Source organism: Diadema antillarum, unplaced genomic scaffold (genome assembly GCF_040938485.1).
Source record: "Diadema antillarum isolate AM-2024a unplaced genomic scaffold, OU_Dant_1.0 seq00000212_RagTag, whole genome shotgun sequence".
Classification (NCBI taxonomy): domain Eukaryota; kingdom Metazoa; phylum Echinodermata; class Echinoidea; order Diadematoida; family Diadematidae; genus Diadema; species Diadema antillarum.
Genome location: NW_027271268.1, coordinates 846,559 through 869,389, shown reverse-complemented (window position 1 = coordinate 869,389; position 22,831 = coordinate 846,559). Strand labels below are relative to the sequence as shown.

Here is a 22,831-nt window from a genome sequence, read left to right as displayed (position 1 = left end):
GAAAGATAAGGCTTGGTTGCCACCTTGACAACCTCCGTCAATTTTTTTAGCTCCGTAGCATAAACATATCAGCTTGATATAGAAAGTGTTGTTAATGCTTAATATTAAAGAAAACTTGAACATAATTATAACGCAGTTTCAAGGGATTTCTATGAACATGAATCTATTTGTGACACCGAATTTACTGGGGGTGCCTGATGGGTTGGGAGGGTGAAGGCATCTCTCTATGAAACAAACTATAGTCAGTGAAAGTGTTTCTTCGTTGTACGATTAAAAAAAGAATGTAAATAGAGGTGGGCTATAGAGGGTGACATTTTCAGAACATGCTCATCACACTAGTTTGATGACTTTGTGCCTACTGACACCATTTTTGAAAAAAAGAACGAAAAAAAAATGCGAAATCCTGGGTGCCCCGGCCGAAATCGTTAAAAATCCAAGATGGCCGCCGTTTCGGCTTAAAAAAGACATTTTTGACTGTAACTCAGCTATTTTTTGGTCTATTGTCATGGTTTTGGTGTCTAACCCAATGTTTTGAGGGTCAAGGAAGTGGATTATAAAGATAATTTTGGTGTAAAACTTACGTTATAGGTGTCATGCAGATACCGGTATGTGGCTGGTGCATTCGGATGCATGGTAACTGTGCAACCAGTGCTAATACGGTATCTGCTTTATAGTGCCCATTGACATTTGGTCATTAGACCTTTAACAATAGTCAAAGTGTGCAATATTTGTATTCTACTGCAGGTGTACAATTTCGTAAAATGACTTGAATAAGCCTTCTATATGCCAATTGTCCAGCACAAAGGTACTTGACTGGATGATGTACATTGTACAGGGATGCCAAGTTAAAAGAAATGTTTATGAGTGAGATTTTCATGACTCGGCATCTCGGCGAGCGAATGTGCGCGCAAGCGAGGGTGTCTGAGGGGTTCTCATACTGGTTCTCATACAGGCTGTCATAACGCAGACTCATATCCCATCGAAATTATTGTGCACCCACACGTGTATAAGGTCTCTGAGATAGAAATGAAGGTGAACTTGACTCTTCTAGTGACTGGAGGAGAGTCTGATAATCTCCCTGCCCCTGATCTGCCTACTGAAGATGGCATGGTGAATGCATTCAATGGAAAGGCAACCAATGGCATCATACAACCAACTGCCCATACCAACCTTGAAGAAACTGTTGATTGTGAACTGGGCATCAATAATTCTGCATTGTGATATTGGATTACATACAAAGGTGCACGAAACTGGTACCTTGGTATGTGTTGAGACCAAGAGCATGAGGGATATTCAGATTCAGATTTATTCAACACTTTCAGTAAAAAAAAAAACACACACAGGAGAATACAGAAAATTGACAACACCATAATAACAAGAAAAGAATGATCACAATAAGCATCAGTACGAAAATACAATACATTTGAAAGTGTTCGGAGACAGACAGAAAGGCTATGCCTTATATAAAAGTCCTGTCCCCTATATAAAAGTCCTGACCCCGGATATGGAATCGAGCACATGGAAAGAATGAAAGGGACAGCTCAGCATCAGCACTAGTGATGCCCAAAGCAAGCTGATGTACAGACAGTACTGCTGATGCAGATTCTTCCATGTACAATATATTGGCTCATGGGATGCATCATCCAGCCGAAACATTACCTTTGTGCTGGACAACATTGGCATATCACAGAAGGCTTATTCAAGTTATTTTAAAATTCAATTTGTGCACCTACAGTAGAACTGTACATACAGTGTATGATTGCATGTCTAATGACCAAATGTTAATAATTAGCACTACAAAGCACAGTTACCATGCATCCTGAATGCACCAGCCACATACCGGTATCTACATAACACATACATATAGCGTAATCTATTTGTATATTTCTTGTTGTATCGTCTGTAGAAAACACCAGATTGATAGCTAGAACTTATTATTAAGAGTATGGTAGATAGCATGACTTTAAAAAAAATACAGAAAAAAAATGAAAAAAATGGCGGGTGGGGTAGGGGTAAAGAACAAGTGAAATTTAACCCTAAATATGGGAAAAAGGTCAGTATCATGTGGAAGATTAGGTTTTACACCAATATTATCAATATAATCCACTTCCTTGACCCCTAAAACATTGGGTTAGACACCAAAACCATCACAATAGACCAAAAAAAATAGCTGAGTTACAGTAAAAAAATGTCTTTTTTTAAGCCGAAACGGCGGCCATCTTGGATTTTTTTTACGATTTCGGCCGGGGCACCCCGGATTTCGCATTTTTTTCTTTCTTTTTTTTTCAAAAATGGTGTCAGTAGGCACAAAGTCATCAAACTAAGGTGTGATGAGCATGTTCTGAAAATGTGACCTAAAATTGACTCTCTATAGCCCATCTCTAATGTAAATATTGTATCTAACAACTTCTTAAGGTCATTTATATGGTGTCTGATATCAGAAAGTGGACTCTCGGCACTATGCAAATTAGGTCATTTAGCCAATTATGATAATCAAGACACTTGTATCATTTGTAAGTATGTGGTAACCGATGCTAAAAAGATTCCTCCTCATAGAAAATCCTTGAAAAGACATTTTTTTTTTCATTCTTCCTGCATGGATGTTTATATTTTACATATCTCACTAATTGATTGAATATGCTTACTAGCCTAAAGAAAAATATAAATTCCTATAGGTTGTCAAGGTGACAGCTAAGCCTGGTTTACTTCAATACCCGTGTAAAACAAATGAAGCAACAAAAAAACCTCGTACTGCAACTTTTCGAATTCATACATACGGTGTATAGGGCCAGCTACTTCATGTTGTGCATGCCGTTAGGTCATTGTGCTGTTAGAATCTGGCGTTACAAGTGAATTTCTCGTATTAGAAAACCCTTATAAAAGTTGTACTGTGCGTGTTTTCAGACGTAGTGCATTTAGATAAGCAATATTTATTCTTCCTGGATCAAGATTAACAACATTAGCTAATATCAATTAGGTACAAATGCTAAGTATGCTAATCAAAGATGATTGCCCTAGGTTGAGAGGGTGGCAACCAAGCTTATATAGTTTACTGCATTGCTAGTACTACTGTAAAACACAAATCTTCAAAAACCTTTTCCATACAATCATTTCCAGGTCATAGCCTATCTTTTCATATTTTAAAGTGCCATAAGCATAAAAAAAATACAGGTCCGACATTCTGGAATAGCCTTGACTCCGACATTACTGAATCGTTGTCATTGAATTGTTTTAAACGTAAACTAAAAAAAAAAAATCCCTTGTGCAGGCTTATATCTCGTCGGTTGAGAATGATAAGGGCGTTAAGTTGCCTCTAAACCCTTAGTGTTCGGGACAACTGAACGCCCTTCTCATTCTCAACAGACGATCTAATAATACAACATGCAATTTTATTTGAACTCCCTCTTCTTTATCAGATTCGTTGTTTATCATATGTATTCCATGTTTGCTTTTCGTTCTTTTTACTGAGTCATTTATGTCAAGGCTATTCCTGAATTAATGAATCATTATGTATCATGTGCGTCTTTGCGCATTCTTACAGTTATACGTAACTGTGTTGCTCGGGTGACAAGGAGTCTTGTAAGCGCGTTACAGGTGGCTACTTTGTATTTCGCTATGCTTTCGTATATTTTATTCCTTTCTTTTGCTCTTTTTGCTCTCTTTTCTTTTACGTCCCTTTCCTTCCTGTCATGGTTTTCGTTTCTAGGTTGTTTAAGAAGACCAACACTTTCATATATACAGGGACCTATACATTACAAGATTTGCTTTTTAGTAGGTCCCCACATTTCATGTTTGTTAAATTGTCTTCTCTTGTATTCTTTGTAATTACGACGCTATGTTCAATCTTATGTTCAATCGATCGTATCATGTTTGATGTTTTGAAATGTGGAACAATAAAATAAAATCAAATCAAACCATGGAACCATGCACCGAAGTGGACCTGTGCGCTATACAAGTAGGCACTATTATTATGATTATAATAACTACAATTATAATTTTAATTATAAGTATAATTATTATTATCATTATTATTATCATTAAACAATGTCAGGTTGTAATTATACAAGGTATAATGTACTGCATTATTGTACATTATGCAAATTAGCTCATTATGCTAATTATCATATCTTAGACACTTGCATCATTCGAAACTGAAATTCCCCTAGTTGCATTTCACGTTTTCAGGCTTCCTGCATTACAATTAGCAATATATTACATAATTTACATATGCTAATTACATGATCATGCTAATGAGGCCAAAAAAAAAAAATAGTTGCCCAAGGTTGCCAAGATGGCATCCATGCTAAATTTACTTCAATAAATTACTTCCTGAAAGAGGAAAGTAAAAAAAAAAAAAAAAAAAACACACACACACACATACACACATACACACCAACAACAACCGTGTACTTAAAAATCTACTTCAGGTCATGTACACGGTCAATATGTCACTGCCTACTCAACTACAAGTGAAGGGAAAGTTTCGGTGCGGGGACTGGGATTAGAGTGGAGAGAATGTATGGCGGAGGGGGAGGGGGTTTGGAGCTCACCTTGATGGTACCACCCTGACGTTCGTGGGGGATGTCCTCAATGTACTGTTTGGTGCGCTCCACACTGACCATCTTATTCTCAATCCCGACGAACAGCGTGATAGAGTTCAACAGAAGAAAGGTGACGGACATGGTGTAGGAAATAATCATCCCAGCTTCTCCTGTCGCATCCATCAGTAGGGGTGGGGGATCAATGGATATAAAGTTTTGTTTCATTCTTGCTATTCTTACCCTTGGAATAAAGAAAAGTGAATCATATAAGAAATTATGGCATACTGCAAGCAATATGAATGCTAACGTCAACAGAAACATAAACTGTCCTTTACAGCCCACCTGCTTTTTATGTATGTGTGTTCATGCGCGCGCGCGCGTATGCGCGTGTGTGTGTGTGTGTGTGTGTGTGTGTGTGTGTGTGTGTGTGATTAACAATGCATGTAATAACCTTTATACAACACTATCAATTCTTCAAGTGCTTCTGAACAGCGGTATTCGGCTAAGCTGTTTTATTTCCAGAAGTCTCTCCCCTCAACTTGTACACTTATAAAAAGTAATTTGCTTTAGCTACTCGCCATACTCTTCCAGACAATCACCTAGTGCCATTAGCTGGAGACAAGTTTCAGTAGTATTTGTCTGGTGTCTGGAGAGCATAGCTATAGCAAGCTGGTCACTCTGCACCTTGTGTCGCTCAGTGGTCATAAAGTGGTAACCAAATCTGTTGTTTGTACTAGGTACAGGTGCATTGGGATAAAACTAGCAATATTAGTAGAGCACATGCGTCAATGAAAGTTTTGAGGAAAATCAGACAATCCCTTCACAAGTTTTGAATCTGTTAAACTTTGGTGCCACCATCTGGATGAGAAGACTGTCACAGATCATGACAACACTTACGGAAAGCGATATGAAAAAAATGTAGGAAATTCCATTACATTTTACTCTGTATGAAAAGTGCCTATTCCTTGGGCTTGTTACTGACATAATTACATTAAGGTTAATATTATTCCCCTGGTTCCTGAAAGAGGAAAGTCAAGGGTCATGGTATGACATGTTGTGCATTCATCGCGTAATAATTCGTCATATTTAATCAATGTTACTGTAAGAAATTGACGTTGCTTACATTGTTAAAAAAAGAAGTGCGACTTTAAGGGCATTGGCTTGCATAAGAATGACTAAATAAGGCGATTTTGTGAAGCACAATGAAAATAAAAGACAATGGGTTGGAATTGAATGTTTTCAGAATGAATAGTCTAGACCACTGAGGCATGAAAATACGAGAAAAGGACTTTATTTTATTTATCTATTCAGCCTTTTTTTCAACAGGGTAGCCCCATCAGTAGGCAGGTACTGTTCTTAATACTGGGGGCCCTGCACAAACAAACATTACAGTTGACAAAACAAAGACATATACATCAAATACAACACACTGTATGAGGACGGTATGTCTCATACTGTCTGGAATGTAGGCGTCATTATGGACATCACACCACGAGTTTACGGTTTAGTCAAGATATAGGGCCATTTCAGAGATACTCCTGGTTTCCCTTTACAGGAATTACTGACGTCAAGAGGAGGTTTGACCAATGCAAAACAAAAACATAATGGCTAATAAAGTTTTGAAAGGCAGAAAATGTCAACCATGTAAGGAAATTATGAAACAGGACTTCTGCAAAACTTTCGGAAGAAGTTACATCATCGAACTGATTTTAAATGAGGGCATAGGGTCTAATAAACAGGTAAATATGATTGCTGAAGCGTAAAATTCAGATGGAGCAATATTACTGCTGAGCACTCAGGATCAGGCTATGTCCCTTCATATTGGGGAGTTTAGTGTAGCAGAGTGTTGGGATCATTGTGATTTGGAAATTTGGTGCATTTTGTCCTGGAAAGCCACAAGGAGGATAAGAGTTTCACAACACAAACAACTGCTGTGATTACATGGCCAACTGATTGAAAGCTGTTTTTGAGCCTTGCATTTTTTATGTATGTATATATATATATATATATATATATATATATATATATATATATATATATACATCAGTGTGTGTGTGTGTGTGTGTGTGTGTGTGTGTGTGTGTGTTTTAATAACATTCCCGATTTGACATTGTATGTGTACCGTCCGTATATTAACCCTAATTCTAATTGTATTCTGGAAAGAATAATGAGTTTGGGTAACGCTTGAATTCTTTTTTTCTTGTTAGAGTTTGTATTGTTGTTATTAAACTTGTTATGATCACTCTACGTTTACAACCATTATTAATAATACAGTAATTGTTATATATTATGAATACAGATGTGTGATTGACATAAATCGAGGCATACTATACACACAAATCGAACGAATCGATGGAATGAATGGCTCGTTATTAATATGCTGGATTTTGGAGATACTGGGCCATTGACGATATAGAAAAGACCATTCTTGCAGTAAGGACTTTCGTTCCAAATCTAAGAAGAAAGTTTCTGTGACATCTAGTGCTCCTCCTGGGTACACTACACAAACATGTTGAATTTTCTTTATAACTATTATTTTCGCTACATCGTTTTCCATTTGTGATGCTGCAAACTGTAGTAGTCTTCTCATCTAGCGATGTCATCACCACAATTCGTAAGTTTTACATGGATATCCCGTGTTTTTTTTTCCTTTTATATGATCTAATCTGCTAAAATGTCTGGATTCACTGAATCAATATACATGTCTCGGTTTCCTCCCCTTTGAACTACATATGTGACCCTGCACCTCAAAACAAACAAAAAGTCGCCAGACATGAATTTTTAGTTAAGACCATATTCTGAAAGAGCAGACTTTAAGCTTTAAAATGATGTATAACTCAAATCAAATGGACTCTCCTAACCTATCTTAATATTGGAAAAAAAAGCACAAACTCGGGAAAAGTGTGAACTGATAATAGAGGCTCTGAAGTACAGTGTCTATTCAAGCGCTTAATCTTTACCAAACCGTGCTGGTTGTGCGATGAACGGGACAAAAAAAAAACAAAAACAAAAACAAAAACAGGAAGTAAATCTCCAGAGTAACAACAATGAAGGGATTATTAGATTAAACTGAAATTAAGCACGCCTCATTAAGGGTATTAGCCCACATTTGCAAACCCACGAAAATCAAAACTGCATAAAACAGGTCCAATATGACTTCAAGTACAAGTTATAACAGTAACATACCTCACCTGTTGCTCTTTGTCTATACCATTCGATAAAAAGAGAGAAAATCATCGTTTTAAAATCAATTTTCAAACCGGGTCAACCCGACCCAAAATCGAATTACGAGCGCGGGCTAGCTACGTACATATAACATACACATGTATCGCATGCATGTAGTACGTACGTGGACCGGAGCTAGCGAGCGTTATACGCATGTATACGGTGCATTTTCATTCATTTTTATGAAAGTAATGGACTAATTGGAACGAAATTTTGCACAGGTGTTACTGCAATCATACCCAAACTCCATGCTAACTATGAGACCAATTGCTGCAGGTTTACAAATGTGGGCTAATACCTTTAACACATTCTGTCCATAATTAATGCCAACTTTCAAAGCAGTAGCACTATCCTTTCAAAAGTTAGAGTTGAAAGTGAAGAGTGTGGACAAATTTTTTCAGAAATGAAAAAGGGATTCTAAAGACACACCTAATCACACTATTCTACCAAAAGTGTTCGAGATAAACTGCTAAAAAAACACACTTTCCTGCCCGTTTTATGATACCAAATTTAACATAATGCAAAAGAAGACCCGCTCTTTTAGAAAATATGAAAAAGTCAAGTTCGGCTAGGTTGACCCATTTCACTTATTTTCAATCCTCACGCAAAATCAGTGTGTACGACTTTATGTTTGTTTTGAGGTGCACGGTCACATATTTTCTTTGTGCATTAAATTCGCTGCGGTCGCTACGGGCAATTTTTTTTTTTTTTTTATGTTAAAATGAAATAATGATAATAATAGGACAGCGCTTTACAAATCTTCAAGCCGGAAACACACCTGGATCCACCTGTGTGTACTGATGTTTTGCCACCACCATCATGGCCACCAGGGCTACCACAATGCTGCCAATCAGCTCCAGCTGGAACCTTAGCCAGCGCATCACACTCTCACCGTTGTACCAGGCTCGAAGAAAATCCTCTTGTTTTTTCTGGTGTTCCTTTTGAAACCTGCCCACAATCAAATAAAATAGAATGATAATAAGTAATGACACATGAGACGAACACGGAGAAGGAGGAGGATGAAACACTTAATTGATACGTTGGAAACGCAGTATTTGGCATTGACGAAATGTATCAAACAGGAAGCATGAGATATTATCCGTGATGCTGACTCACCGTCGTGAGGCTCGCATCGCCTTGATGACAGGGAGTCCAGCTAGAGTCTCTAAGAAATGGCTGGCGACGACAGAGTTGCAGGCGCTGTACATGTGGTTCAGTTCTAGGCGCGTATTGCGGTAGTATTGCTGTTAGATTAAAAAAAAAACGAAAACAATAGTTGACGGAGAGTGGTGCCGTGACCGTGCCGCACAGCTCTCCATTTATTTCATGGGATTATGGTGTATGACGGGAGCATGTTATCCTGGACTCAATACCTCACAATAAACAGAAAACTTGTCTATCCTTCTTGATGTTTATGGTATGCACCGTGTGGCGTCTTTCGTAACTTTTCTCCTATTTTCAGTTCGTCGAGTCTTTATACATATCTAAACAAAATTGGAGTTTTTAACTTGTGTTTTTTGAGACCATGTTGCTTTTATTGCAGCAAAGCTTCCATTCACTGATTCATTCAAGACCACAATACCGATATCATTATATCATTATCTAAAATCACTGCTACCAAGCTATCCCATGATTGCACGTTTGAATTTCAATGATAGACTCCATCCCCAATTTGAATGCTATTATTCTATGTCTGCTCTCCACGAATTTCATTTTCCCTTGGACTTCTAAGAAAGATTACCCTCAATATCTAAAAAAAAAATAGATCCTACAGACAAAGTTCGTACAAATAGATTTAGATACTGTAATCCCCATGAGGAACAGAACCGAGTACATTGACGGTGGCCATGGAATAAGTTCATTAAAAGAAAAAAAAAATATCCTGACCCTGTGCACGTGAAATAAAAAGAAAATCCAGGGCAACAATATAAAAAATACAAATGTTCTTAACACATTTTATTTTGTACACAAGAGCAGTTATAATTCCTCCGGGAACACAACTTTATTGTCTGTTCTGACAAACCCAAGAAATGATACATGCCCAACATCAACTTCACCAACAATACATGCATTTAATCTTATTTCTATCACATGCTCAAAGTATTCTGATAATGCATTCCGTAGAAATGCTAGTTATCACAAGTACCCATTAAGAAGATGCAAAAAATATCATTTACCGTTACTCTGCACAATTTTTGCAGGGATTACTTTTGTTATACCAGACCAAACGTTTGGAACCAATTTTGGGATCATCTAAAACATGCACTGACTCTTGCTGTATCTATGAGAAAGATTAAAGACAGTATTGGCTGATCCGCAACAAAAGGATCCGAAAGTCGCTGACGGCTGAGCCAAAAAATCGAGTTTGAAGTCAGATTATCAACATCGGTCAAAACCATCATTTTTCAGCTGTTGCACGAGGCTATAGTCTAATGGTTCGTCTATCATCTGCTGAAATTTAAAAGCTAAAATGAACTGGAGGGATTTAAAAAACAAACAAACAAAATAAAACAAAAAAAGTGGGGAAAACTTAGAAACATAGAAACTCATTACATTGTGTGTGTGGTTCATGGAAAAATGGTTTGAGCGTGTGAAAGTCCAAACAGGCGTCTTATACGTATTGCACATACCTAGCGTTATAATCATTATGAAAAAAAAAAAAAAGCAGACAGAAATGTCGCTATGGTGACTGGTATGCCTCCGCCATAATGCATGGTTCTCCTAATAGATCTATAGTGCAATGTCTTGACAATGTGTGATAACAGTTTCACATATAATTAACAAAATATTAAAATGACATGTTTGTCACATAAAGTGTTGCATGTTCACTTTCCTCGAAATCGGTTGAATTTGATAAATGTTTATATTATCTAAGAGTGCAGGAATATGGGGATTTGAGGATTTTGCTTGACTTTTGACCTTTTATGAGTTTAATTAAGAAGTGAAATTTCCCACTTCCACTTGACCTTTCACCTTTTGGCAAGAGGCTTCCAATAGAATCTCTACTGATAATGCACGCATACACTAGGTTTCAAGATCCTGCAGGCATTACACTATAAGACGGAAAGAGTGACATTTTGAGGAGTTGACCCTGACCTTTGACCAATGACCTCTAAGTTCCCTGGATAATCACTGCCAGTCAGTATAATGCCGTGCATCACAACACGAACAAGAAGACTCAAAAAAGATGAATTGGGTCAACCCAGTCAATACTCATGAGTTTTTAAATATTTTTCGAAAGAGCTATCCTTCTATATTATTCGTTATTTTGGGATCATAACATTGCTGGAAAGTGTGTTTTCCGCAGTTTTTTCTACAACCCATTAATGAGGTGGAATAGAATGATCGGGTATGTCTTATTTCTTGAAATCTTTCACACACTCTTCATTTTCAAGTCTTATAACTTTAGAAAGGATACCACTACTGCTTTGAAAGTTGACATTAATTATGGACAGAATGGGTTAATAAAACACGCTTAATTTCAGCTTAATCTCATGATCTGTTCATTGTTGATGCTCTGGTGGCTTACATTCTGTGTTTTGTCACTTTCATTGCACAGTTAGCACGGCTTGCAAAGATTAAAGGAGACCTCCGGATGACTTTCAGATTTTTACATTTAAACTACAATAAATTAGTTATACTGAGGACAGAGTTTCAGATTTTATGATAATCGGGATAAAGAAAAATGATATTTTATTTTTATAACAAATTGTTACGAACAAGGAAGATGACATGGCAGAGTCACCATAAGTATGCATGCAATTGTGCTCAAGGAAGCAGAGCAAAAGAAGAAAGCATGCATAGATTATATATAGGTGAACTCGCATGCAAGCTGTATTGTAATGGAATTACACTGCTACACTTCTGAAATATGTGAACCTCCTATGTCATCATCCTTGTTCAGTGTAATTTGTTTAAGGTTTTTCAAAGTATTGTTTCTCTGTTCAAGAGTGACACAAATTCCACATATTAATGCAGTATGTCCACCCCTCCCCCCGAAAAAGACAAACAAAAACAAAACAAAACAAAACAAAACAAAAACGCAATGATAACACCCGATTATGATTAAACTGTCTAAATGCTAATTCGGCGTCTTAAAAAAGAATTAGCTCTATTTTGCAGAAAACCACATTCAGTTTGGTTAAGCAGTCGCAGAGAAATTTGGATTGTAGCAAAGCATGTCATGAGTCTGATTTTTCCAAATGTGGCACTTCAATGCTCTTGTGTGAGAATACAATAGACAAGCCTTGAAGGGAAGACATTTCTGACATCTACAAATGTCCTCATTTCTCTTTGACCACTGAAGCAAATATATATATATATATATATATATATATATATATATATATATATATAATGTAAGATGTGGACAACGAGTTATAGTTTTCACTAATTTAAAGATTTCATTTCGGAGGGTCCAGTTTTGTTTTGTTTTGTTTTGTTTTGTTTTTCGGTGGGGGACATACGGTACACGCAGATGTTGATTTATGTACCACATGATGTGAAATTATGGAAATCGTCTGGAATAGGCCCTGCACTTTAGAGCGTCTCTTCTCAGTTCGCACTTTTACAGAGTGTGTGCTTTCTTTCTAGTATTATATAGGTTAGGGGAGTCCATTTGAATTGAGTTATACATCATTTTAAAGCGTAGAGTCTATGTCTGGCAACTTTTTTGGTTTTGTGATGCAGGGTCAAATATGTACCAAGGTCCAGATCAAGATATCTTGATCTATAATAAAACCTAAAAAAAAAAAAAAAAGACCTAGAATTATCTAAACAAAGGGGAAGAAATTTTTTTCTGTGTTTTTTTTTTTTTTTTTGAGACAAACCAATGTCACCAAGGGAAAGACGGCCCAGAATTAACTATTTCTTTTTCTTTCAAAAAAAGTCTAAGTTTTCAAGATACACCCCTTTACCACTAAGGTTCTGCTGAACCTCACACAAATCAATGGTACACAAACCCTATACACATAGCTTATATCCAGCGTAATCATGCAAAATCATTATGCATAATATTAACATTCCAAATATCCTTTTTTATATTCCGTATTTTCCCTTATATACAGACAAAAACCCACATATACATACAATATATGGTCAGCGCACTCTGCTTATTCCCCGAAAACAAACAAACAAACAAACAAACAAACAAACAAACAAACAAACAAAAAACGACTAGCGGCCATAGAAGATAAAACTGTCACTCACCTGCAGGAGGTAACAGAGGGCCCCCACTGGAATGAGGCATAGCGAGAACCACGGAAGGCTGATGCAGGCGACTGCCATCCCACTGACAAAGGCCAAGAATGTTCCCAGCAGATCGCTGAGCATGTCGGGCAGGCTAGCGTCGATGGTGCGTATATCACCGGAGAATCGGTTTATGATTCGGCCCAGCGGCGTGGAGTCAAAGAAAGAGATGGGAGCCTGTGACAAGGGAACGGAGAAGAAGCTGTGAAAGTTTCTGGACCTTCAAAGGCCAAGTTTTATAAGAGATTTTTGCAAACATTTTCTGCTCATTCCTCTTGATCTGTAGAGTTTAACATAAGGCCGGTCAAATCCCTCCAGAAAAGCAGCCTTTACAGGGCCACGCATCTGTCTACGCAGCTCTACTGTGTGTATGCAAGACAAGAAACCACACCAAAATAAGTAGGAGTTTGATTAAGAATTGAAGTGATTACTTTAAAGAAGCGATCAAAAGGTTCATAAGTAATCTTCTTCGTATTCATTCGCATTTATTCTGCCTCTGATATGAAAACAAATATATATTTTACGGCTGTAAAACAAAATATCACCAAAATACAAAAGGGCAATGCAAAAGAGCAGTACTGTACCATTATCATTTTAAAACATTTTATGGTTTCATAAATAATAATAAAAAATAAGGTAGTACATTGATTCAACCAGGAAGCAGGTGTTTGTATAAGCATATACATGGCTTGACTAGGGTGACAGCCTCGTCGGGAATGTATAGTCAGGTTTGCCTCTTGCAAAAGGTAGATTATTATTATTATTATTATTATTATTATTATTATTATTATTATTATTATTATTACTATAGGTTTTCCCGGCCAATTTCATACTTTTGTCATTCAAGTTCCTATTCCGAGCATTCGATTTCACGCATTCCACGCTCGCAGCACTGATTCAGCAATCAAATTTAAAATCCGGTCAATCTAATTCACTATCCAAGCATTCAAATTCATTGTCGGAGCATTCAAATTTACTATCGGAACATTCAGATTCAATATGGGAACATTCAAATTTAAAAGAGGAGCATGCATTTCATCAATGAGCATTCAAATTCGTGTCAAGCTGGCGACGGAATCTCGTCGGTCATTCAAATTCGTGAATAGGCAACCATGTTCCAAACAAGTGCATTCAATTAAAAGAAGCCCTGAATTTAGTTAGTTTGGGGCCGTGTATGCATTTGTTTCCCATTTGGCTTTGAACATTGTGATTTACGATGATTATTAATTTTATTTTGCAGTAGGAGGTTCACCTGTTCAGTGACAATTTTGAGCTCGCGCTTAGCAAAAAGGAATTTACAGACACCTGTCCTTCGGATTGGACATAGAATGGAGGTTCCATGTGTGAGAGAGTCACCCCTAATTCATGCACGTAAAAGATCCCACTTCATATATTCATCGCAAAGAGCAGAACATCCAACAGGACCCCATGTGGAAGACCAGCTATTGCAGCTGAATATGGGTTTTCCAGCCATCTTCTTTGATGGAAAATGAAACAAACAAACAAACAAACAAACAGGCACTGCATTGGCCTACAGACGAGCATAATAAGGAGGGTTGGTTGACACTTTCGAGGAAAAAAAACAAAAACAATTTCGACTATATTGAAACTGATACATGAACATTATGCGTCTTGTTTGTTGTGTATTGCTGTCATATTGATTTACTTTTGCGGGACTATGCGATATCATTGTGTGTCAGTTTGTCTTTAGATTGAAGAATTGTCATTATGTGGTTGGTGTTGGGGCATTGTCAGTATGCAGTTTCATCACGAAATACGATTAAATTGTCGTTGTGTTGTTTGGATGCACTGCTGATTGGACATTACAATTTAGAATGTATTGAGATGAAAAACAAAGAATACATGAACAGAGAACAATGTGGAACCTGTAAACAATCATAATTACACTATATGCAAGCCTTCATCTTTTTGCGTTGGCCCTCTTTCCTTTCTTAAAAGTCTACTCCATTTTCCTCGTTAAATTGACTGCACGAAGTAGGAACTTGATCGCCTAAAAATGAATTTGAACGCTCCAAACATGCTCATTGGGACTATCACGTGACTATCGCATGAATTTGAATGCACGAGTAGGAAAGTCGGTGCTCGCATTTTGAAATTGAATGCCCAATCGTGAATTTGATTTCACGAAAACGAAATAGAACGACCTTAAATGAAATTGATCACTCGGATTCTGAATTTGAATGCCCGAATATTTTCACGTGCGTGCGCTGCGTGAATTTGAATGCACATTAATGAATTTGAGTGACAAAAGTATGAAATTGACCGGGAAAACCTATATTACTATTATTATTATTATTATCATCATCATCATCATCATCATCGTTATCATTACTATTATTTTTGTTTATTACAATAGTATGTAGTCGTACGAGAAACATGTAAGGGAGTGCTGTGCGTGTGCAATGTGTGCATTAATGGTTATGCCGGGCCCATATTCTTCAATATAACTTCAATATATCATTATTCTTCAATATCAATAGAATAATGCTAATGAAGAAAAAAAAAAGAACAAAAAAAAAATGTTTGGTATTGTTATCTTTTACTGAGAGCATTGGGCTAATATATATTATTTGGTGCTACCTTTAAAGGTATTAGCCCACATTTGTAAACCTGCAGCAATTGGTCTCATAGTTAGCATGGAGTTTGGGTATGATTCCAGTAACACCTGTGCAAAATTTCGTTCCAATTAGTCCATTACTTTCATAAAAATAAATGAAAATGCACCGTATGCATGCGTATAAAAACGCTCGCTAGCTCCGGTCCACGCACGTACTACATGCATGCGATACATGTGTAAGTTAATGTACGTAGCTAGCCCGCGCCCGTAATTCGATTTTCGGTCGGGTTGACCCGGTTTGAATATTGATTTTAAAACGATGATTTTCTCTCTTTTATCGAATGGTATAGACAAAGAGCAACAGGTGAGGTATGTTAATGTTATAACTTGTACTTGAAGTCATATTGGACCTGTTTTATGCAGTTTTGATTTTCGTGGGTTTGCAAATGTGGGCTAGTACCTTTAAAGGAAGAAAGTGATATAAGTGTTTTCAGGGAGTCAGGTAAGGCATTTTATGCATCTGGTCCATGATGCCTCACAGACCAGTGAGCTATAAGGAAGTTTGGATTATGTGATTGGAAATCATCGTGCAGGATACAAGTGGATGTTTGCACTATATTCGAAGAAGTTTTGAAAGGACTGCGGCAGCAAATTCTTGGTATCTTTGTATTCATTTATCAAAAAAATAAACAGAAGTGATTGATTGATTGACTGACTGAGAGCATAGAACTCTCCTTTATTTCTTTCAACATTAACAATATATGTGACCCTGCATCATAAAACAAACAAAAAGTCGCCAGATATGAATTTTTAGTTAAGACCATATTCCGAAAGAGTAGACTTTAAGCTTCAAAATGATGTATAACTCAAATCAAATAGACTCTCCTAATCTATCTAAATATTGGAAAGAAAGCACAAACTCAGGAAAAGTGTGAACTGAGAAAAGAGGCTCTGAAGTACAGTGTCTATTCAAGCGCTTAATCTTTACCAAACGGTGCTGGCTGTGCAATGAATGGGACAACAAAACAGGAAGTAAACAACCAGAGTAACAACAATGAAGGACTTATCAAATTAAACTGAAATTAAGCATGCCTCATTAACACATTCTGTCCATAATTAATGCCAACTTTCAAATCAGTAGCATTCTCCTTTCAAATGTTATTAGAATTAAAACTTTTATGATACCAAATGTTAGCATAATGTAAAAGAAGACCTGCTCTTTCAGAAAATATGAAAAAGTCAAAATCGGCTAGGTTGACCCATTTCACTTATTTTCAGTCCTCACGCAAAATCAGTGTGTGCGACTTTATGACCGTTTTGTGGTGCACGGTCACATATACAGTTAAAAAGATGAAATATAACATTTTTTTTTTAAATATAAAAAAGAAGTTTGAAATGTATGCATATCATCCATTTTTAATGCATTCAGCTGCTTAAATATTGCGGTCGTATGCGCTAAATACATGGAGTTGAATCATATTCTGATCTTCTTTTTTTTTTTTTGCAATAAAGACAAGAAGTTTATTTGCATCATATTATAATTGCCCAAGACCATTTTTATGTCAATCAATTCAGGAGGAATCAATACATTTAAACCATAAACATGCATAGTGATTTTGGGTTGCTATGCCAACCTGTTTATATATAACAGATATATTCACTTATGATCATGCCAAGTTAAGTAATTGTTGAACATTACTTGTAGAAAATTTGTCGACATTAGTCCGACTACCACTTATACGAATATTACATCACCAGGGTGAGAATGTGGGTAAAAAAAATATATATCGAATTATTGCAGAAAAAAGCAAATCAGAGGCTTTACTTCGTTAGGACCCTAAAAAAGCTCCATGTCGATGACAGACTCGTTGCTCTATTCTACAACTACATCATTGAGAGTGTTCTAACTTATAATATTGTGTGTTATTTTGCCCAAGCAACAAAATGTGATTTGAAGAAGCTAAATCGTCCCAGAAAAATAGTCCAACGCTTATTAGGGCTAGACTTGCCATCCCTCGATGATGTCTATCAAGAGAGAGTTGCTTCCATACTGCGGAAGATTATGCAGGACCCCACCCACCCACTCAACGAAAACTTTACCTTCAACCGTTCAGGTATTCGCTTGTGTGTTTCACGTACTCAGAAAACCCGTTTCAGGCAATCGTTCATCCCTAACGCCATACATATCTATAATGCGCAAGTCCGAAGGTCTGTGTCACACCCGTTATGAATACCTTACCCAGATATCAATTGATCGTAATAATTTTGGATGATTTTATTTTTTTATCTTTTTTTTGGCGTATCAGATGTAACATTGATGTAAGATTACATTGATGACGTAATTCTGAAATATTTGTGTGTAAGAAGAATTTACTCACACAAACACACACACACACACACACGCACCCATACACACACTCACACATACAAAATACATACCACCCTTACTCACACTATACCTCATATTACTCTCAAGTGCTTTTGTACACACATACATCTCATCTGTATATTTTCGTAACTTAAAGGGTGTGTACAGTTCTGGTCGAGTTGTAGATTTAGCTTTTAACATTTTGCGAGATATTCAGAAACCACTCTAGGAGATGTCAAAGAGCATGCACTTCTAAGGGGTATCAAAAGTTTATTCGATGAAAATCGGTTTTGAAATGGGTGAGATATCCAAAAACAAGGTGAAACAAAGAGATCCTAATAAAGTTGGGGCATGTCGCCTTTTATTATTAGCACTCTTTTGGATATCTCAGCCATTTGAAAACCAATTTTCATCAAATAAACGTTGAATCCTTCTTGAAATTACATGCTCTTTCATATTTCATAAGAGGTATTTCATTATCTCAATTAGAAATGTTCAAAACATGAATCCCTACCTCAACCAGTACTGTACAGTCCCTTTAAACTCATATGCTGTAATTAAAGATCATATTATATTGTTTTTTTCTTTAAACGAAAACATTATATGAGCAATTACTGAAAGTTTTCTTTTAATGACATTATATTATACTGAACATTTTGGCCAAAATTGATTACAAGATAGTTGTATATTATCCATATTTGGTCTATTTCATATGCTATCCTTATGTATACATTGGGCAAGCAGAATATATGTTATGAAATATGCACCTTTGAATTATGATGAATTTGTCAATTTTTAATATGTAATTGTAATTTTTTGTCTTGTTCACTATGTGGACGAGATGTAAAACGCCAGTGAAAAGAGAATTTCCTTTATGGACAGTAAAGCAATTAATTAATTAATTCATTCATTCATTCATTCATTCACACTGATTTTGCGTTAGGACTGAAAAAAAGTGAAATGGGTCAACCTTGCCGAACTTGACTTTTTCATATTTTCTGAAAAAGCGGGTCTTCTTTTACATTATGCTAAAATTTGGCATCATAAAACGGGCAGGAAAGTGTGGTTTTTTTTTTAGCAGTTTATCTCGAACATTTTTGGTAGAATAGTGGGATTAGGTGTGTCTTTAGAATCCCCTTTTCATTAAAAACCTTGTCCACACTCTTCACTTTCAAGTCTAATAACTTTTATATGTAATATAATATATCTATCATATACGTGACCCTGCACCTCAAAACAAACAAAAAGTCGCCAGACATGAATTTTTAGTTAAGACCATATTCTGAAAGAGCAGACTTTTAAGCTTTAAAATGATGTATAACTCAAATCAAATGGACTCTCCTAACCTATATAAATATTGGGAAGAAAGCACAAACTCAGGAAAGGTGTGAACTGAGAAAAGCGGCTCTGAAGTACAGTGTCTATTCAAGCGCTTAATCTTTAACAAACCATGCTGGCTGTGTGATGAATGGGACAAAAAACAGGAAGTAAACCACCAGAGTAACAACAATGAAAGGATTATCAGGTTAAACTTAAATCAAGCATGCCTCATTAACACATTCTGTCCATAATTAATGCCAACTTTCAACGCAGTAGCACTATCCTTTCAAAAGTTATTAGAGTTGAAAGTGAAGAGTGTGGACAAGGTTTTTCAGAAATGAAAAAGGGATTCTAAAGACACACCTAATCACAGTATTCTACCAAGAATGTTCGAGATAAACTGCTAAAAAACACACTTTCCTGCCCGTTTTATGATACCAAATTTTAGCATAATGTAAAAGAAGACCCGCTCTTTCAGACAATATGAAAAAAGTTCGGCTAGGTTTACCCATTTCACTTATGTTCAGTCCTCACGCAAAATCAGTGTGTGCGACTTTATGTTCGTTTTGAGGTGCACGGTCACATGTATATATATATTATATATATATATATATATATATATATATATATATATATGAAGACTTTGTTTGCAAAAACCGATAAGTCCATATTTGCCATGTGGAGATATTTGCGATTAAAGGTAAGCAAAAAATAAAGAGAATAATAAGAAAATGTTTGCTTCTTTTGACCATAACTTCAAAAATGTACCTTTGTATGTAGTGACCAATGTATCATTTAAAAGGTATTATTTTGTACTTTATGACAGACATCGTACTTCAAAATCTTCAAAAATGGACTTATCGGTTTTTGCAAACAAACTCTTCATATATATATATATACATATAATTGAATAGTTAATTTGCAAAAGGGGTTAGATCCACTTTTAGTACTTTAGAGAAAAATAGGTTTATTTGTGAGAATTTGTACACAAGTGTATGGAAAATCTAAATCCAATTTTGCAATAATTTCTATTCAAATGGTTGTCTGCAGTTGAAATTTTCACTGTAGCTAACTGAACTGGAATTCTATGCAGTGATGCTAATAACTCAATTTTCATTAAAAAAATGGATCTAACCCCTTTTGCAAATGAACTCTTCATATTATATAAATAATATAACTATAACCCAAGTTTTCAAAATATTTGATAACAATCTATTACATTTGAACCGTGAATTAATCTACAGTTATTCAGTGTTTAAAGTACTTGCCATGGTATGACAATTTCGGTTTGAAAACACAATATTTGTATCATCCGGAAGAACTATTAAATGTATAATAATGGGGCAGAATTAACGATATAATTGACAATATAATTGTATAAGATGAATATCAACGATCCCAATACGGAACCTTGCGGGACACAACACTTCAGGAATAACACCAACTAATAATCTCCTCTAAAACCCTGGACAATGGGGAATGTACTTCTAAATTTGCAAAGGGCACTTTCATTGCATCTATAGGATCTGCAGCAAGGGCCGTGAGATCGAGAGGCGGTGTTTTGATCCACTGGGTTAAGGCAACTCATCACCGAGCCATTGCCTCGCTAACAGAACTAACCTTGAGAATGCTGCCCACCATCTTGTCATAAATGATGGCCCCACCTCTGATGCTGGTGTGAGCAAAGAAAATCTTCGCGGCCAGAGTACAGAGGGATCCAATGGCCACAATGCAGGCATAGATGCCAAGATAGAACACCACGCTGCGTGTCGTCTCCAGAGTACTGCCATCATCGCTGTACATGGACGAATCAGTCCCTGACCTGTAGAAGGCAGAAGAAATAGGATCCCAGATTAATTCTGGGTTAGTACAACTTGTGTCTTTCACGCACATAATCTCAATAACATTTACAGCAGTGGTCCTGAAGGGTTATAAACTCATGTGCTCTTTTGACAATGTTTCCTATATCCATCAGATACACATCTTTCTCAAATCCACATCCATCATCTATATGTGACCGTGCACCTCAAAACGAACATAAAGTCGCACACACTGATTTTGCATGAGGACTGAAAATAAGTGAAATGGGTCAACCTACCCGAACTTGACTTTTTCATATTTTCTGAAAGAGCGGGTCTTCGTTTACATTATGCTAAAATTTGGTATCATAAAACGGGCAGGAAAGTGTGGTTTTTTTGGCAGTTTATCTCGAACATTTTTGGTAGAATAGTGTGATTAGGTGTGTCTTTAGATTTTAGAATCCCTTTTTCATTTCCGAAAAACCTTGTCGACACTCTTCACTTTCAACTCTAATAACTTTTGAAAGAATAGTGCTACTGATTTGAAAGTTGGCATTAATTATGGACAGAATGTGTTAATGAGGCATGCTTAATTTCAGTTTAATTTGATAATTCCTTCATTGTTGTTACTCTGGTGGTTTACTTCCTGTTTTTTGTCCCATTCATCGCACAGCCAGCACGGTTTGGTAAAGATTAAGCGCTTGAATAGACACTGTACTTCAGAGCCTCTTTTCTCAGTTCACACTTTCCCTGAGTTTGTGCTTTCTTTCCAATATTTAGATAGGTTAGGAGAATCCGTTTGATTTGAATTATAGATCATTTTAAAGCTTAAAGTCTGCTCTTTCAGAATATGGTCTTAACTAAAAATTCATGTGTGGCGACTCTTTGTTTGTTTTGAGGTGCAGGGTCACATAATATGTACTCTAGGTGTGTGTAACATGCATATTGAAATATCATGGACTCAAAATGTGGGGTGAAATGACTGAATTGTCTGCTTGACCATGCAGCACTTTCTTTGAATTCCTTAATCCATTTAATGCTTAAAGCTATTGCATAGTTTTGGTTGAGACCTACCTTTAGGTTTTTGACAGTTTTTGGTGAGATGAAAATTGCTTTTGAAATGGCTAAGATAATAAAAACATTGATGCAAAGTTATACTCGGTTTACCATAGGAAAGGGAGTCCGCTATTTGCTAATAGACATCGTATATATAGCTTACTATACGTTATTTGTGATATTGTTCTCAGTTGTATTCAACTAAGATCTAGCCCCATGATAATATGTATGTTTCGAGTTCTTACTCTTCCATTGTCAACGACAACAATCGAAACTACATTTTTTTTTGCGAATCTCCGAGAAAGAGAGAGAGAGAGAGAGAGAGAGAGAGAGAGAGGGGGGGGGGGGGCATGTCTCCGTGATGATCAGAAAACTTACACTATTTTTGTGAGTTGGGCACCATCTTGCTTTGATGGTGCAGGTACAGCCTACCTTCAGCGCCCTATTAGTCGAAGAGCTGCGTGTCATGCTTAGGAACGGACTGGGGCTCGTCTGCAGTTTCTGGACCCCATGATTCACCGAGAATCAAGCAGAGAGTGAGCATTTGCTCTGAAAAATGCAGTACGGATGGAAGGACGGGCCGACGGACAACCCGAAAAACATAATGCCTCGGGCGACACAACTTGGCGTAGGTAGAAAAATATTATGAACTTGTTTAACTTTATAAGAATCAAGATCGACTTTTTCTAGACAATAG

General features: G+C 36.6%; 1 protein-coding gene across 1 annotated transcript in view; it reads right to left on the bottom strand.

Moving 5' to 3' along the window:
• LOC139729002 (ATP-binding cassette sub-family C member 10-like) overlaps positions 1–22,831 on the bottom strand; it is a 111,672-nt gene that overhangs the window by 5,708 nt on the left and 83,133 nt on the right. The window contains exons 11-15 of the mRNA XM_071639927.1: positions 20,900–21,101; positions 12,975–13,190; positions 8,883–9,010; positions 8,545–8,714; positions 4,551–4,711 (exon numbers count right to left, since the gene is read on the bottom strand). Coding sequence (XP_071496028.1) covers positions 4,551–4,711; positions 8,545–8,714; positions 8,883–9,010; positions 12,975–13,190; positions 20,900–21,101 — 877 coding nt within the window. The remainder of the gene's footprint in view (positions 1–4,550; positions 4,712–8,544; positions 8,715–8,882; positions 9,011–12,974; positions 13,191–20,899; positions 21,102–22,831) is intronic.